Source organism: Polypterus senegalus, chromosome 2 (assembly GCF_016835505.1).
Source record: "Polypterus senegalus isolate Bchr_013 chromosome 2, ASM1683550v1, whole genome shotgun sequence".
NCBI lineage: Eukaryota > Metazoa > Chordata > Cladistia > Polypteriformes > Polypteridae > Polypterus > Polypterus senegalus.
In genome coordinates this window covers 105547058-105567392 of record NC_053155.1, presented here as the reverse complement: position 1 = coordinate 105567392, position 20335 = coordinate 105547058, and the positions used below count along the sequence as shown (strand labels likewise).

Sequence of the window (20335 nt, the reverse complement as noted above, 5' to 3'; positions counted from 1 at the left end):
CCTGATAAATATAATGTTTAAATAACAAGGTTTGATTCAATACACAAAATGATAATAGCAATGCAGTAAAAAAATAACAATTATTTATGAAACTTGATATGAAATATGAACTCAGTTTTTTCACATTTAATAGTTTAAGCTTCCTTAGAGTAATTCAGAAATTTAGAAAAGCAACTTGAAAGATTAGATGTGCCATTTATCGATAACTAAAATGATCTTCATCTTTCCATCTGTTTACACTGCATATAATGTGCATGTTGCTAAAAATGAGGAAGAATGAACATATTGAATAATGTTATATTGCAAATATACTTAAAATATAGCAGCTTATTCAGATGCTGAATCAATCTAAATTATTTTATAAATGGCTTCCATTTGAGTCTTCCACTGCACCGTTCACTACTACATCTTATTACCATTGTATTCTACAAATCTCAAAACAGGAAAGGAGGAAGAAGAAAATATAGAGAAATTATAATGTAAAATGGACATTTTGCCTTACTTACATGACCAAGAGCAGCATAATGACACAGCAGCATATTCCTTGGGTGAAATTTACATGAGCTAAAAACTATTCTTTTATTGACAAAATAGGGAGGGATAAATGAAGGCATAAGAGTTGCAAACACATGGGTGCAACTTCGTTACAGCTCCAGAGATGTGTGTTCAAATCACTGTCCATGAGGATTGTGTATGCTGTCCTTTATGGCCATTGGCACATTCTCTGGATACTTCAGCTATTTTTTTCACATTAGCGAGATGTACAAATTAGGTTGATCAGCATTCTAAATAGGCCTCATAGAAGTGCGTTTTGTGATCAACTGGTATTCTATGAATGATGCTGAAAGGAGCTTGCTCCACATAAATCTGAAATGGAAAGAGAGCTTTAGAAAACTGATGGAATGGAATAACAATATTTAAGAATTTAACATGTATTTAATTTGAGATAACGAAGGCAGAAAAGCAGACAGTCAATATTTGCACTACTTTGCAAACTGACAGTGTTTGAAAACTTTTGTAACATCAGGAATATATTTCTGTGTTGCACTGAAATATGCTAATGTTGGATTTATCATCTTTTCACGTGTAACTTGTTACATATTCTCACCTGGACAGTAAATGGTAGAGTATAACTGACTGCCACTGGCCCAGTCAGGCATACCTCTGTTAATTTATTCTGGTGGTATCACTTCTGCATGGCAGAATAAAACTGATGCCGTTATTTAAGATTACTTTTGATAAGCCCTGCTATAGTTCATCTATCTGCCGCACACATCTGTAATTCACACCAGTATACTTCCTATTATAAAACATATCATTTTACCTAATATCAAATGGCAAGCAAGCTCAAGATATATCCAATCCTTAGAGTGAATACCGAAAACCACATTTACTTTGGGACCAACAGGGGAATTTTCAATTTCTTAAAACCCATTTCTTGTCAACATTGCCAGTTAAATATTTCATGACCTCTAGTCCAGAGTTACCCAAGAGACCTGGCTGAAAGGGCTTACTTGCAGTTGTAAATGATGAAAGGATATTTCCCTTGCCACCATCACATGTAAAACAAGCCTGGCAGCCTGAACAAACCGCGCCCATTCTAAAAAGGTAATAGCTGTCAGCTGGACCGGAACAAAGCCCTAGTTAATAGCCTAGAATTGAAAAAAGTATGAAAGAGTGTTAGACAGGATTACTTGGAAACAGTAAAATATGTTGGTTTGGCTCAGCTGAAGAGGATTCTGTTACCTCCTCATAGTCATTTACTGTCTTTTCTTTAATTTTGCACCTCACTAAGTACCTAAAATCCACTCCACCTAAACTGTGATGTTCATTTTACAAAATAGGTGTAAAAATCAAGTACTTCAAGCTATACATTGTTACAGAAATTTAAAACTCTAAGAAAATTAGCCAAAAATAGATAATGAATTTTCCAGTACGCACATACAGAATCCCACGTGTTTATGCTGATCAACAGACACATTACTCATAAGACTTTATGACAATACTGGCATGTGCTGGACTCTATGGCAATTTATATTACAAAAATAAGGTAAGCTCACCAAATATTGTAGTTTGCAATAGACTAAAGACAATTTTTGAGGTAATAAATTCCTAAAAAATTTAATTCTGGATGATCTGTTCCTTTACTTATATTTCATGAGGAGATCAAATTCTGTCTGCGGTAGGCTGGTGCCCTGCCCAGGGTTTGTTTCCTGTCTTGCGCCCTGTGTTAGCTGGGATTGGCTCCAGCAGTCCCCCATGATCCTGTAGTTAGGATATGGCGGGTTGGATAATGAATGGATAGATGGATCAAATTCTGTTAACTGTACTGTAAAGTAAATGTAACTTAAATGTTACTTAAAGTAACATGCATTTCAATTGAAATGCTCACAAAAAGACTTTTGGTGTAGATTTTTCCAAAAAATCTTGAGTACTGAATTCTAGTTTATCTCTAAAACTGCATGACATCCATGGATTTTAGTTTTTAAATGTGATCACCTATATATGTTTATATATCAAGGCACCCTTTGATCTTTTAAACTAACCTGCAAGACAAGAGTCCCATGTACTTATAGTTGCTATTCACATGAACAAATGAAGAATTAAGAGAAAAGCATTTTGAGTTAAATTCTGCTTGATTGATAATATTGTTAATGAACTCTCTTCTACAGTGATCAATATAAGCTTGGAAATAGATTAAAACTAAGCTTTGGGAGTTTAAGCTAATTTTGATGTTAATACAGACTATATTGAATATATGATATGCTGAATAAAAATAGTCATAAATAAGTTACTCCACAATATAAGCAAAATCTTTATGAATATTTTTCTTTTCCTATCAAAAATAAGATATTTTTGTGATTTTGAACATGACCCAATATATTCAAACTGAAAAAATTAAAATGGATGGACCACTGACCAGTGACCAAGAATCTTGGACATGTGCCAGTCCTCTGCTGGGCACACTCATTCAGAGAGGACCAATTCAGTGGTTGCAAATTAACTTCAACTACACACTTTTGAGGGTGGGGTCAGAACTGAACTGTCTGATGAAAACTACAACAATGCCAGGGGAAAATGCAAACTCCACAGAAAAAGAGTATAACTGAATGCTAACTAATTCTAATATACATCAAAGACCACATTGTCACAAACACTTTAACTTGTATTTATGAAATTTTACACTATAATTAATGAAACAAAACCTTAACCTCCTCATGAAATTATCATTATGGGTGGGTTAATATGGTGGAAAGTATTAAGTGTGGCATCACAAAATCTTTCAAGTATAAAACAGCTTAACAAATGTTAAGTGTCACCAGTGCAGTGCAGAGATGTGTAAAGCACATCTTTTTGATGGGAAGTCTGTGCAGTGGTGGTCCTGGCAGGATGTTAACTGACTTCAGGAGAGACTGTATATTTTTTTCATGGAAAGAACGAGGTGATAACAAAGTCAAATAACTAACTGAGGTCAAAACTGAAAGTCACCAGATATATGAGCAGAGTGAAAATGAGAACAATAATCAAACGTCAGGCACATGAGTAAAATAATCAAGAACCTGGAAATTAAAACAAAAAGATCTTGAAAGTCACAAAAGAATGTAGGTTTATTATCCACAAATTTGGATACAAAATTGCAGACTGGACAACTTTTTAACCTTATTAACCCCTCAAAGTTGTGAGCCTAGAGTCCACGGCCCTAGCAACTAGGATCCACTTCATAATGATATAATCCACAATCCACAGCAGCCAAAGATAAACAAAATGATGTTGAGGCAAAATGCAAATATATTATTTCCTCAAACATTCATTAAACCTTAAGTCATTGAGCTTCAAAACAAGAGACATATAAGATCACCAGAATTCTTTCAGGATAAAGTATAAAAAATATATGAAAAGTAACAAACATAACAACAAGAAGGCCTGTAGTTCCAATTTCAAAATGCATATTAGGTTTTTTTTTCTTCCACTCTTTGTAAAACTCTCTAAGAAAAGTGATTTGATCTGCAAGGCCAAAAAGTAAGCATTATGTTTTGTAATACATTAGATCTGTTTTTCTTAAAAATATTAAAAAAAGTAAGCTTAGAAGATTTGTTAGTAATATATGGGCTTATGAAGCCTGCTTATGTACAAAGCAAAAACTATGTTAACTGGATTACCTTATAATAATATTTGACTTGCAGTACATGCATACCATAAAACTTGGGTGAAAAACACTGAAATCATGAAACTACTCATTCTTTTGAACCACCTTAATGCAGCTCAGGGTGAGTTGTTCCTATCAACAATCCAGTGGCCAACTCTGGCCAAGGGCTGCCTGTCCACAGTAAGAAAGACCAGTACACAAATCTCCATAGTAAAGGTAATGGACCTGGAAAAAGATCCAAACAGACAAAGAGAAAATGCAACCTCCACATATAGAGGAACCAGGATTTGATTTTAAACCCAAGCCACATGTATACATGTGCACAAACCCATACTCCATCACAGTCAGTGCCAATTAAGGCCCATTATTGGACCTTGGCAGGAAACTGAAGTATTCACAAAAAATTCAAATATCACGTCCATGTTCCTGTAGGCATAAGATAGTAGCCTTAAACCTCTACTCCACTGGCACAACCCAATATAAACTACCCATCCATCCATTTTCCAACCCGTTGAATCCGAACACAGGGTCACGGGGGTCTGCTGGAGCAAACACAGGGCGCAAGGCAGGAACCAATCCTGGGCAGGGCGCCAACCCACCGCAGCAATATAAAGAATGTCACTAAAAAATAAATAAAATGTAAAAATGTGGAATTCCCACCCCCTCATGTATACTTTATTTCTACAAGCAAACTGTACTTTGTCATTGGCTTGTTGTAATGCAGAAGTGACAGTACTTCTCTGAGAGACTTTGTTCAACTGAGAAAAAATACAGAACATTCTGACAGCTACAGATTTTTCAAGATGTAACCCCCTCCACAAATACACTGCATTTATTAACAAAAGCCTGGAGCTACTTTGCCAGTTAAGATCCCCCTAGACTTCATATTTATGGGCCACTGACAGTTTCTGCAGCATAGATGTTGCAAGGTTCAGAAATGAGAAGGCAGAGATCATGCGATAAAAAAGCTTAGATCAAGCATTGTCAGCATGGAATGAAGTAATATTCAACAGCTTTATAATGATCAAAACTAACAAGCACATCTTTCCCATCATCAAAGCCTGAATTGATGTCTAATACTTGCTGGTTAAGCTTCACTGTTTCTAAAGTTTTGTTTGTATCTTAAAGTGATGATCTTGTTTTATGTTTTGGATGTTTAAACTGTAAAAATAAAGGATTTTCAAGAATCCTGTTAATATGAATGTGCCCACTATCAACAAGGTCATAGAACTGACATTCTTGTTTCATTATTAATTTGCATGTTATGTCAATTTTCCTTATTTCTAGTATTTATGGTTTCTTAAACTTAATGTGTTTTAATTGTGGTTGTTTATCAGTGCTTTCCATGCCTCCTAGGTCAATATGTTGGGTTATTGTCAACAATGTATATGTGGATAGATGCAGATTCCTGAGTGAAAGTGGCTTGTATTTGAAGTGAGCTCTCATAGCATATCCCCAGGGGTAAGCAGATGAGTAGAGATACCAGATGCAAGGGTGTAAGGCAAGGAAAATCAACGTGTTGGCATTGACATAGGAACATTGCAGAAAACTACAAAAAGAAAGCCAAAAATCAAATTTCCTCTGAAATTTTTATTTTAAAATTTGGTGTGCAAGAAGATGTCTTCTCAGATAAGGCTTGTGCTGCAGTGTAAGTATATCAGACTGAAAGAGCAATACTTGGATCATCTGGTTGTTTTTATTATTTTTTATTTTATTATTGTTGCCAAATAAGCATGTTTGATTTTCCAAAATAAGTTCTGTGTTATTTCCTGTATTTTCATTTTTACAAAATGTCTAATAGGCCATTATGATAAAGGGTGTATTTCCTTGCACATCTAAAGAAGATTTAGCGAGCGCTACATTTTGAAATCTAATAATTTTCAGAAAACCAAATAATTTGCAGACAACAGTTCAGTCTTGCCATTTTCATAAAATGTCATTTGTGGCATCCATTCATCCACCCATCCATTTTCTAGACATTTATAAGTGTATATCCCAAAGACAATAGGCAAAATGGTGGAAAAAACTAAAAAGGTATGTAAACATGCATTCATTCACAGTGAGGTAATCTATAGTTGCCAGTTAACCTGAGATGCACATGAATATGTAAGGTCTTCTCATGAGGAGCTCTATAAGAAAAGGCTGTCTCTAAAACTGGAATTTGATCTTTTGACTGAAAAAAGACACAAAGCATCTTATTTTTAAGTCAAGTCATGAACAATATGAACATGACAAAACGCCAGTAAAATCTAACTCCAACAAATAAATAAACAAGAAGTTTGGAATACAAATATACAGATAAAAAATCACATCTGGGTGTAACAAGAAATAACTGATACATTCATGGAATACCATAAGCCCGTATGTTACTTGTCGTGCAAAGAAAGTAAGATTCAATTCAAGGACTTTCTTGATAAAGTAAAGTGCCACAGCTTGATGCTGTCTTTTCAGAGAAGCATGATCAATCGTTGTTATTTCAAAATTAAGGATGGTATAAATGCACTGTAAAGCAAGAAAGCTATAGGCCTAAATGAAAGCTACAAGCCCTGATGGTTAAATGGAATTCTATAAAAAGTTTTCAACTCTGTTCACAACATTATTCTTAGAAATATTCATTAAACATAGACAAAATAAAATTCTACCAAAAATATTATACCAAGCTTCCATCACTGTCTTTGCAAGAAAAAATAACTGCTGCTTCATATAGACCAATCTCACTACTGAATAATGATGTTAAGCTCTTGCTGAAAGTTTTAGCTTAAAGAAGTGAAATTGTGCTACACTCTATGTATGACATTCAATCTTCAGAATTTGTTTAATTTACTGTATTCTACAGAATCTGATTTTCCAGAGGTTTTACTGTCTCTAGATGCTGAAAATGCATTTGACAGAGATTAATTGGGAAATCTATTTGCTACATTGGGCAAAGTTGATTTTAGTCTAAATGCATTTGAAGAGTACCACAAGTTAGTGAAATACATATTCAAGTGAATTTGAGTCTGTTCCTGCTGAGGTTAGTACTTTTGATAAGTTTTGTTGGTTTTATTATACACAAATTTCTGTTTTGTTTTAAGTTTTAAATGTATTTTTATTAGTTATCCAGTTAATGGAAATAGTATGCATGCATTGTCTGGTCAGTGGCTAAAAAAATTTGGGAACTTCTCTCTCTACTATATCTCAAATTGGAAAAAAACCTAATTTTTTTTAATAAGGATCACTTCCAAAATTTGTCAGAATTTGGTAAAAATTGATAAATGTAATTGTAAAGGAATCAAGATGGCCATGTGGTGAGCTTTTTCATTTTATTATACCTCTTCATTCATTAGAAAGAATTACTTTACACGGGGCTCTCTTGTAACAGCTCTCAGTGTTGAGTGTGGGTTGAGTGCTGAGTATCATGTATAGTCCTTAGACCATACTATTGCATTTAAGGGTTGCTACAGATGATTGTTTTATAAACAATTAATCTATTGAGTATTTTATTCATTGATAGATTAACAAGTAATTTTGTCCAAATAATTTAAGTAGGCATACAAATGTGTGTTATATTTGAATATTTATTGAATAATTTTATATATAGAATTTGAAAATATAAAGGAGACACAACCGAAAAAAAACAAGACAAGCAACACAACACTGTTAACTCTAAAGTATTTAGGTCTTATGACTTATTAACATTGCTTAATGTCAGCAGTCCAACTTGAAACAAGACCGAATAAAGTTCATTTATAATACTCATTTCACATGTATTTTTTAAAAATCCATCTTAAATTGAGATAGATGTTATTCATTGACATCATGAATATAGCTTCAAGGCAAATCTGATATAAAGCAGCTTAATAATGTTTGCAAAGTATAAATGATACTGACTGAAATCACATTGTAGGAGACAGGCAACTTATATCTCTTGAATAGTAGGCTGAACTAAAATGAATATTTCATACTTTTTCAGCTGCACAGAATTAACACTAGAATTACCAGAGCCTACGAAAAAACTCGTAATTCCGTCCCACCTTAAACTGCTTCTTAAATCCCTTCACACCTCTCCGCCAGCGCCCTTTGTCTTCTAAATGTGCTGATAAAGAGAAGCCGGCTATTCCATCCCCCCACCAATTTAGAACGTGCACGAACTTCTCTCAGCTCAGGCCTTGATTGAGTATCTGGGAGTGAAGTGGAGTTTTAGAGTGGAAATAATAGATCGTTGTTTGGAACACACGCATTTCATGTCTGTTCCGTTTCTACAGTAATCTGTGTCAACACATTGTTAAAACAGAAACTTTTTTATATTCTAGTAGTAGATGACAAAATGTAGGCATAAACTATATAATGTATGAAGCCTGAAGTCCAAATAGCAAAGAAACATTTTCACAAGAATAACACAATTGCACTTTTATTCAAACATATAACTGCAGAAACAAAAAGCCGCCTTAACATGCGACATTGACACCAGTTTTACTGTAACTGATTCCGTGGCTCAATAGACTCAGCCCCCGTTTGGGAATCAAGGGGTCGCGGGTTCGATCCTGCGCCCCTCCGTTTTGAGAAGTAAACTGCTCTTGTCTTACTGTTTTAGAATAAAAGCGTACATTTGATTTCAGTCTGTAACAGCCGGTGCAGTTTATGATCCTTGTAAAGGTTAGCTTTTTTTTTTTATTCACTTTTCACTCTCTCAGTCGCGTTCAGAATCAATCCATACAACCCCATCTGACACGGCTGTTTTCACTAAAGACGCGCTATAGCTCTGCAGTGTACCACGATGCATACTAACGCACAATCACCGACCGACCCCCACCCCCCGGTTCTGACACACAAACGCTGGCGAAGCTGCCATCTTCGTATCTCACCGTCACTTGCTTTTCGTTTTATTGAGTGTTCCTGCCAGTCTCCGCATGTTGCTGTATGCTTTTTCTTTTGTACTACAGGACATGGAGAGGAAAGAATGGTAAAGACCAGTAACTTCGGCCACTCCCCATCTGCCCGTGTCGTTCAAGCACAGGAACATATATTGGTGTAAAAGTATAACAAAAGTGCACTTTTATTCAAGTGCACTTTTTCCATCGCCTTTTCCTGTAAGAAGCAGTGTACACACTTCTCTCTATCCAGCATACAGCAACATGCGGGGACTGGCAGGAACACTCAATAAAACTGAATAAAAAGAAAATCAAGTGACGGTGAGATACGAAGAAGGCAGCTTCGCCAGCGCCTGTGTGTCAGAACCAGGTGGGGGCGTTAGTATGCATCGTGGTACACTGCAGAGCTATAGCGCCTTTAGTGAAAACAGCCGTGTCAGATGGGGTTGTATGGATTGATTCTGAACGCGACTGAGAGAGTAAAAAGTGAATAAAAAAAAAAGCTAACCTTTACAAGGATCATAAACTGCACCGGCTGTTACAGACTGAAATCAAATGTACGCTTTTATTCTAAAACAGTAAGACAAGAGCAGTTTACTTTCAAAACGGAGGGGCGCAGGATCGAACCCACGACCCCTTGATTCCCAAGCGGGGGCTGAGTCTATTGAGCCACGGAGTCAGTTACAGTAAATTGGTGTCAATGTCGCATGTTAAGGCGGCTTTTTGTTTCTGCAGTTATATGTTTGAATAAAAGTGCAATTGTGTTATTCTTGTGAAAATGTTTCTTTGCTATTTGGACTTCAGGCTTCATACATTATATAGTTTATGCCTACATTTTGTCATCTACTACTAGAATATAAAAAAGTTTCTGTTTTAACAATGTGTTGACACAGATTACTGTAGAAACGGAACAGACATGAAATGTGTGTGTTCCAAACAACGATCTATTATTTCCACTCTAAAACTCCACTTCACTCCCAGATACTCAATCAAGGCATGAGCTGAGAGAAGTTCGTGCACGTTCTAAATTGGTGGGGGGATGGAATAGCCAGCTTCTCTTTATCAGCACATTTAGAAGACAAAGGGCGCATGGAGAGGTGTGAAGGGATTTAAGAAGCAGTTTAAGGTGGGACGGAATTACGAGTTTTTTCGTAGGCTCTGGTAATTCTAGTGTTAAATAAAACTTTTCAGTAGCAGTCAATTCGTGTTTTCGTGGGCACTGACAGTACAACAAGCATTTTTTTTTCATTCTTGTTGCTTGTTATTGCCATCATAACATTTAAACATTTATTTATCATTTAAAAAAATGGTGATGAGCAGGGCTAACAATATGCACATAAATATGTTTGTTCATTTTAAATTCTTGATGTTTGTTTACTTTATTGAAGGCAACTTGCTACATATCTTATTCAGTAGGTTACCTCATGAGTGCACATTAATAAAACATCAGCACATATAACTTGTCCCACTAAGTCTGTAATGCAAATGATCAGTAATATATACATGGGGGGACGATCCCATCAATTTTGGCTGTTACAGCTTCTGAGGACGTTGCACTGGCCTCGCAAAGCATTATGGGGCACTGGTATTAAATGAGGCGGCACGGTGGCGCTGCTGCCTCGCAGTTAGGAGACCCGGGTTCGCTTCCCGGGTCCTCCCTGCGTGGAGTTTGCATGTTCTCCCCGTGTGCTCCGGTTTCCTCCCGCAATCCAAAGACATGCAGGTTAGGTGGATTGGCGATTCTAAATTGTGCTTGGTGTGTGAGTGTGTTTGTCTGTGTCCTGTGGTGGGTTGGCACCCTCCCCAGGATTGGTTCCTGCCTTGTGCCCTGTGTTGGCTGGGTTTGGCTCCAGCAGACCCCCGTGACCCTGTATTCGGATTCAGCGGGTTAGAAAATGGATGGATGGATGGTATTAAATGAAAAAATAAAATTCTACTAAACAGGCCGAATTATCAGTAAATAATTAAATGAACAAGGGTTAATGTGAACACAGCAAATTCACTGCCGAATACTGCTTTGGCGATATTTGCTGATCAGCACTACTGCACACATCTCTAAACAGACCAACCACAGCTGACCCTCCAATCTACTCGTTTCTAATCCTGCCCATCCTAATCACACTCAAAGCAAATCTTGACATCTTTAACCCTGCCAACTCCAGCTTTGTCTCCTGCCTTTTTGTCAGTGCCATCATCTCCAACCCATATAGCATAACTGGTATCATTGTCATCTTGTAGACCTTCCCTTTCTCTCTTCCTGGTCTGTCACAAATCACTTCTGACACTCTTCTTCATCCACTCCATCTTGCCTGTACTCTTTTCTTCACCTCTCTTCCACACTCCCCATTACTCTCATAATAATCTTGTAATACTCTCGTTTATCAATTGCATGGGTGGGTTAGAGGTAAAAACAGACTAAAAGCAAATTTATGTTTTTATTACATAATATATAATACATAATTTATTATATAATAGTAACAATTAAAGAAGCTCACTACGGAAAATGCAGGGAAGACCCAGGATCAAACCTGCAACCTCTTGCTTTAGAAGCCACTGTTCTTACCGCTACACCATCCATGAAATTGGTATTTGGGCTTCAGTTTTTACATATTGACAGCAACATGTAAATTGAATTATTTCTTTTTCATCGGTTATATTTTTGAATAAAAGTCTACTTGTTTTGTTATACCATTTGTGAAAGTGTTTATTTGATATTTGGACTCAAGTCTTCACACATTATACAATTCACGTCAGCATTTTGTTGTTATTATAACATCAAAAAGGTTTCTGTTTTAGTTATTTGTTCAATATTTCTTGCCTCACATTTTCTGTCCTACATTTATCCAGATCATTGTAGACACTGAACAAAAATGAAATGTATCTATTCCAAATAACAATATATTATTTACCCTATACAATTCCAGGCATCTCACACCCAGATAATCAGACTTGAGCTGGGAGAACCTCAGCTGCATCGGTGGGGATGGGATAGCAGGCTGCTTGCTGCTTGACACATTTGCAACACAAAGACTCTGATGGAGAGGTGCAAAGGAATTTAAGGTGGCCTGACATTACAACTTTATTCATAGGCTTTAAGGATTCTAGTGTTAAAATACGTATTCACCACAGCAATGTCCATTTTTTGCAAAATACACTACCATCTGACCTTTGGAATTTCTCTCCTTGACACAATACTTGCCCATCACTTCCTAAACCCATCTGTTCTGGTTCATTGAAATCTGCTCCAATCACCCCCCTCTCTCCCTCACTTCATCCACCGCACTCCAGAAATCTTCATTATCTTCCATCGCATACCCAACTTGCAGGGCATGCGCACTGATAACATTCATTATAAAACCTTCAATTTCCAGTGTCATAATCAACACTCTGTACGACACTCTTTTCACCTCCAAAACACTCCTGACATATTGTTCTTTCAGGATAACCCCTACCATCTCCTCCCATCCACATTATGATAGAAAAAGTTATTGAGTGTGTTGTAGCCTCCCAGCTCACCAATTACTTAATAACTTGATGGAACCCTTTCAATCTGTTTTCAGGGCACAGTACAGATTTGATGATGATGATGATTTGCTTATAGCAGCAGACTCTGGACAAACCAGCATATATTAGACCTCAGTGCACCATTTGACACTGTCAAACATGACATTCTACTGTCCAGAATGGAGAACATGTTGGGTATCTCTGGCACTGCCCTCCAGTGGTTCAAGTACTATCTGACTGATAGGCAAGAGTTTGTTAGTTTTGGCAACAGTCGATCCAGCTCGGCGCCAGTCACACAAGGAGTTCCACAGGGTTCTGTCCTCGGCCCTCCTCTCTTCTGTATTTATATGCTTCCCCTTGGCTATATTATTTATCGCTTTGGACTGGGCTATCATTTTTATGCAGATGATACTCAACTCTACTTCAATGTTAAAAGTGGAACTTCATCAGAGCTTTCTCAGCTCACAACCTGCCTCAGTAAAATTAAAACCTGGATGGAGAGCAGAACTCTTTAAAATTAAATTGCAACAAAACTGAACTCCTGCAAATTGGGACTAAAATGCAACTTAATAAAATGAGCTCATTCCCAGTCCATCTTGGAGGTGATCTCATCAGACCTGCCTCTACTGCAAAGAATCTTGGTGTCATTTTTGATTCCTCCCTCTCTTATTCCACCCACATAAATCACATTAAGAAACTTTCTTACTTTCACCTCCATAACATATCCTGTGTTCGCTCCTTCCTCTCCTTTTCTAATGCTGAGAAGCTTGTCCATGGTTTTATTACATCCCACATCGATTATTGTAACTCGCTGCTGGCAGGTGCCCCTTCTAATCTTATATCACAGCTCCAGCTTATTCAAAGCTCAGCTGCAAGAGTCCTTACTCGAACCAGCAGCAGCGAGCACATCACACCCATCCTGCTCCATCTTCACTGGCTCCCTGTGTCTTACAGAATCGAATATAAAATCCTACTAATAACCTACAAAGCCTTAAATAACCTTGTGCCAAACTACATCAGTGACCTTCTCCATCACTATGTGCCTGCCCGCCCACTAAGGTCCTCTGATTCTGGCAATCTTGTTGTGCCTCACACTAATCTACACTCCATGGGTGACAGGGCCTTCAGCTGTATACCGCCCAGATACTGGAATGACTTACCGAAATTAATTAGATCAGCTGACTCAATGAATTCCTTTAAAAAACAACTCAAAACTCATCTGTTCAGGAAGGCTTTTAGCTCAACTTCACTTTATTACCCTTCTCTCAGTTTACCTCTATGTCAAGAAGCTCATGTAAACTGTATGTGTGTGTGCTAAACCATCAATTATGTTGTCTGTTAGGCTTTTTATTCTTTCTTATATTCTGTAAGTGCCTTGAGAACGGGAAAGGCGCTATATAAATAAAATGTATTATTATTATTATTCTAATTAATTTGAACCCGCCTCTGACACACCTGGCCTTACTCCTGTTCCATCTGGTCTCTTACATGCACAATATATCAGCCATCCTTCTCCCCATCATATTAGCTAACTCTCTCCCTTTACTAGTCATACTGCCAACATTCAAAGTTTCTACCCTCCCTTCCACTCTCCTAACCTTCATTCTCACCTCCTGCCCCTGGACACACCTTCCCCCTCTTCTTCTCCTTTGGCCAACAGCAGCCCAATGTTCCCCAGCACCCTGCTGTCTAACAGTACTGGTTGTGGCCGTTGTTAAACCGTGGTTTGACCAATCCAGTATGGAAATCTGTATTATTGTCCACAATGTGATCTGGCAAAATTTTACACCAGTTTCCCTTCCTGATGTAACCCTCCCCATTTATCCTTACTTGGGACTGGCATGAAAAAACACACTTATTTGTGCATTCCCAAATCTTCCCCAGTCAGCCTGGTTATTTAATTAATGTGATTCACTGACAATTTAACAATTGAAGAAAATACCTAAAAGTAACTTTATTAAGCTGACCTATGTTTATATAGGATTTAATTGCTGCTCAAATTTAATAATGTTTTTTTTCAGACCTGCAACAAAATGTCAGTAGTTTAGAATTTGCTAGCCCCTCTATAGTCTATATTACTGGATTTAACAAGCCTATGTACTGAAATATTACTTCAAAGCATTCTTGAGTAATAATGGTGAGAGCAGGCAATTTATATATTCTGTTTACAGAAACACTCATAGCTCTAGCTTACTCTCAGATCTAATTAGCAGTATGAATTTCCCAAGTTAAACAGCTACACAACAATAAAAGAGCTATTTTCGAATGGCTAAGTAAGTATAAGTGGGTCATTTGCAGTATTGTTGGCTTTTCTCATGATATACTTCCAGAATGCTTTCTCTTTAGGTGTCCATGCATTGAGCTAGTGCTGTTGTGGAACACTATGTTTTTCACACAATGAACAAACAACTATTTTTTCAGATTTTTGGGTGAAATTCTACCACACAGAGAATAATTTTCCCTGATACTTGGAGGAACCTTCTTCCCCTAAATGTGGTGAAACTGCCACCATGATTAGCCTACTCAAAAACATTACAGACAGTCATAGCATGCTGGGGCTCAACTTGAGTGGGAGTGGCAGGGAAGATTAGTTGGTTATGAAAACACAATTTGATTACAATTTTTTAGTCAATTACATTAATTAATCATGGCAGCCCTATTGCATTTCTTTTTCTAAAATTAGATTTATTATTATTGTGTTTTGTTCTTTAAGTAAAATAAAATAAAGTATAAAAAAGGTTGCATACCTTTAGAATGTAGCAGGAAAACTAATTAGAAATACATGCAGATGGGAATGTGCAAAGTCTATACTGTATATTGAACATCCTGACTTGCATATACCTAATGAAAATATTACTAAGAATTAAAGTATTAAGGTTTAAAAAAATGTTTGAACCACAGGAAGTAAATGGGGATTGTTATGCCTTTAAGTACACATGTATAAATTAAACAACCTTTGTGAAAGTAAACTTCATAACATTAATCTTTATTATCAAAAAAGAATAAAAACAGTAAACAGGAACAAAAATGAGGATTTTTTTATGAATCTAAGCTGAAAAAAAGACTAATGCAAGGTACTACCAGACACCAGACCAGTTGCTGGATGACTCCCAGTTGAACATAATAGAAGAGTATAATCATGATATCTAATAATGCTAGAAAGTAATTGGTTGCTCATGTCTTAGCCAAAGCATCCCAGTTTTGTCAGACTGTTATGTGGCATTCTTTAAATAACATGAATGGAAAATGGCTGATATCAAAATTACTGTATATGTTAGTACAGATACAGCAAGTAAAATAAATATATGATTTTAGTTTTCTGTGGATATTATTCTCTGCCTCCAATGTCTCTAGTACACTGAACGTGAAGTAAAAACTACTTTACTGTTGAGTGTAAATAGAAATGTAAAGATATGTATACTACATATGAATTCCTTTCACAACATTTTTAGTGCTAATGAATTACAGAGCAATATTGCACTATTCTTATCTTTAATGGTTTTGCCACTTTTTACATAGTGGTATGATTTACTTGACAATGAGGTTGTTATTTGTGCCATTTTTATTAGTACAGTTTTACACAAAAATGAAATTAGAATTCCTGTTAGATGCTACTTTTTTAGATAACTGCATTTATCCAAGAGGTTGTTAGGAGGCTGTTTTATATTTGCAAAATAAGCCAAATTTTAACCATATTTTTAATTCACACTAATGTTTTCTCTTACTTTAACTGTTTTAAAAAAGACCTTGAATAAATCTGCTCAATAACCACACTAATGAAGACTTTACCTGTGAGATATCCATAACAGAGTCACAACTCAGAGGACGAGCTGAAGTTAAGTCATTGGAGCCCAGCAGAGTCGAAATTATTCCATTTTGATCAATTCTTCGTATCATTGTCCCATCAACAAAGTAGATGAACCCAAGCTTATCAACAGTAATACCTGGAAGAAAAGATGTACATAAAGAATACTATTTGTTTAATTCAGAGGAGTGTGTGCAAAAAGGTTTTAGTTTGTCTGTAACATAACTTTTTTTGTATTTTAATGACTATTAAACCTAACATACACATTTTGAATATAATGATTGCTATTGTTTTTAAAATTCGAAAGCTGTGGCCATTCTAAAGAAGAGCATAAGTTACACTTGTGTTTTGTATGATAAGCTGCACTGTATGCTGGTATATAGTATGTATGTTTCAAATGCAAAGGACCCATTACCATTCTTCAAGTACTACAATATCCTGGAACATCAAACCAAATACAGCAAAAGCATCTGTAAGCAGTTTTAATGAAAATAAAAACTTAAAAAAAATATTTGGTGATCACAAAGGCCAACGTCTGTAAGACCTTAAAGACATTGAGACACTGTGAGAAAACTGCTAAAAATGTGGATAACAGGAAACTTGCATCAACATTCAGGCTCACCAGGACAGTTTTATGTTGTTAAAAAACATGAAGTAAGTGCATGTCTCTGAAATGTGTGAGCAAAAAGGGTGGGGAAAAGGGTATTGGGGACTTGGTCATACATAAGAAAGAAATCACAAAGGATTAAACTCTGTGTGGCAGCAACATTGAATTGCCATTCTGCAATTTGTATCTTATTATACAAAAAAAAAGTGCCAGGCATTTAATGTAATCTATAATTATATGATTCACAGTGTTTTACTTATATACTTTTATAATTAAACTTAATACTTGTTCTAAATATTTATTCTTTATATACTGCAGCAATATTCACAGTGAACAACAGAAAAAGAATTTTATGCAAATACAACATGCACACAATAAAAAGATAAAGAAAGTACATTTTATTTTCAATGCATATTTTATACAAAATCACTTTTTTTCTCTAGATAATATGTATTAAAGCTTCCCAATCCCCAAATGGCATTTTGATTAGTGCTGCTGTTTCATGGATGCAGTGTGTTCGATACTGACACCTGGGGCCTCATGTATAAACGGTGCGTACGCACAAAAGTGTTGTGTAAGAACGTTTCCACATTCGAATCGCGATGTATAAAACCTAAACTTGGCGTAAAGCCACGCACATTTCCACGGTACCATGTCGTACACAAGTTCTCCGCTCGGTTCTGCAGACTGGCGGCACCCAGCGTCAAAGCAGTGCTACTTTTTCTGTGTGGTTACCCTTTCTTTTTCAGATCCACATCCCTGACTCGGTTTTATAAATACACTGAAATTAACCGCATATTGTTTATTAGTTTAATGCATCTGATTGTAATTAACCAGTAACAATACAATGGTCCACAGAATGGTCAAACTATTCTAAATACCATAGCTGCTTTAGCATTGTTACTCTCACTGCACCTTCTTCTTCTTCTTTCAGCTGCTCCCGTTATGGGTTTTCCATATTACTCTCACTGCACCACTTGGAGTATTTATATCACTGTATCTGAGTGGGTAATCAAAGATCTACAGAAGCTGAGAAAGAGAATTATTGGTATATGGCATCAAGCACACGCTGCCTCAGCCATGCTGTCTATTGAACTGCTTTCACATGGCAAACATTTTAAAGCCTTTCCTGTATGGATCTTGTGGTTCAGAAAGAGTTTCATTCCAAGAACTATAAACACACTCAATCAAGTGCTCCTTGTAGAACTTTTTGTACTTATAAGTAGAATTACCTTACTGTAAACTTGCACTACAGTTATAATATTGCACAACCTGAGCCACTTTATAAATCACGTATTTACATGATATCATTTTTAAGATGAAATGCAGCAAAACATGTTTATTATATTATACAGATAAAACTTTAACTTCATTTAAATAATCTATATTGTTAATAATTAAACATGTGAGGACACGATGCCGCAGCGTTAGCTAGGAGCCTGCGCTCCATTCACAGATTGTTCCTGCCTCGCACTGTATTCTTACTGGGACTGGCGTGACACTGGAAGGATAGATGGATAGAATAATTAAACACGTACTACGAAGATATTTCAATGTTCCTTAAAAGTTTTGAAGAATCTGCGTTCTCAGCTACAGATGGCTTAACGTCTATTACAGAGTTGATTGTGTGGCGATTGGGTATTTAGGGAAAGAAAAGTAAGCTTAAGGGCTATTTATATTGATTTGCATATTCAAAGAGGCATAATTCTGGGTGGAGTTGGGGCGGGACAGCAGATGCGTGCATGAGCGTTACTTTTCATGCTGACCGGGATTTATGTAGTGGAAGAACGTGGAAGTTGGCGAACACACAGATTTATGCATCTGGATTTTTTGTGCATAAGCACATTTCGGCTTTTCTGCTTACGCCATGTTATAGTGCGAATTCTATGCACGGCATTATGCATGAGGCCCCTGGTCATTGTAAAGGCATTCTCTTCAGAATATGTGCTAGTTTTCCTTTGGGTCCACAGTTTTTCCTACACCTTTAAAGACATGCTGGGTAGGATGGCTGGCTGTTAAAAGTTGGCCTTGCATCGGTGAATGCATGAGTGGGCCATGCAGTAAGTTGGTGCTCTTTTCAGTGCAATTTCTTGTCTTGTGCCCAAAGCTACCAAAATAGGCTACAGCCACCCATGATCAATTTCTTGCCTTGTGCCCAAAGTTACCAGAATAGGCTACAGCCACCCATGACCCTGAATTGGATTAAGCAGGTATGTGAATCTTACATTATCTTGTATATACAGTATAAGAAACAATATGGATGGTTTCAATGACTAAAATGAAATGATAAATTATTTTTTGAAGCATAAGTGTTGCATAACCACAAACATGCCACCTATTTGTGAAATTAGCTCTTTGCCAGCAAAGCAGTGAAATGCATATATACAAATGATTTGATATTTTGATGTAATGATTTGTTAAAGCATTATTTCAACATGCAAATGGTACTCTTACATGATCAGTTACATAGAACATTTTACATGAATCCATGTATGTGACAAAACTGTGAATTTCCACACTGCAGTGGTCTTAGCAAGATGAAATCTGTACTATAAGTGACATATAGTTAAAATATATTGTACATATGTGCATAAAAATAACCACTTGGATAACTGATTTAATCAGGCATATATTACAAATTCATTACTGCCTCATTATTGCAGATTTGATTTTGCCAGATTCAATACTGGTGCTTTTTAAATGGGGCAAATATTATCATCTAAAAAGTTTCTTTATATGTAAGCAGGTAGAAACACAGTAAACACAAAAGGTTTGAGGGAGGTAATTGAAAGGCGTCCAAAAAAAAAAGTTGGTGTATTTATAAATCTAAGGCTCATTTAGGAATTGATGATAGCATTGTTAGGAAAACCGCACAGGTTTCAATGAGTTATTTATATCTTTGCCTGTGTTGAAAAATCAAATCAAATGAAACAGTGATTTATGAAAATATATTTTTTTTATTTTTATGCAAGTGATGGCATTTAGAAAACCATTATATGATCTTGATGTTTTTACTTCAAGTGCCTTTGCCGACATAAAACATTGTCACCAATCCATTAATTAATAAGAACATTTTAAGACAAACTAGGAATGAACTGAATAACTTCTAACAACTGGACTTTAATTCAATGATTATTTGTGAGACTACAGTCCTTTGTCTTTTTTCATTCTCTCTTATCTTTTCGGGCATTGCCTCTAACCTGTCTCAAGCTACACATGAATGTAAAGTAACCCACTGCCATTCTAACTACATTCTGTTAGCAATAAAAGTCATAGTAGAAATGACATCTGGACAGACAAAAATATCTGTTTGTCTATAACTATTCTTGTACTGAAGTCAGCAAAATGGCACAGCATTGCTCAAAGTGACATGGTTTGAAAGCAGACAAATGATGGCAGTGCAGATCCTGGACTGGGATGCA

The 20335-nt window shown here is 36.3% G+C and overlaps 1 protein-coding gene across 19 annotated transcripts in view; it reads right to left on the bottom strand.

The window, feature by feature from the left end:
• Window positions 1–20335, bottom strand: part of tenm4 (teneurin transmembrane protein 4) — a 627939-nt gene that overhangs the window by 83069 nt on the left and 524535 nt on the right. For all 19 annotated transcript variants that reach the window (XM_039744302.1, XM_039744300.1, XM_039744305.1 and 16 more), the window contains one exon: window positions 16291–16445. In XM_039744302.1, the coding sequence (XP_039600236.1) occupies window positions 16291–16445 (155 nt within the window). The remainder of the gene's footprint in view (window positions 1–16290; window positions 16446–20335) is intronic.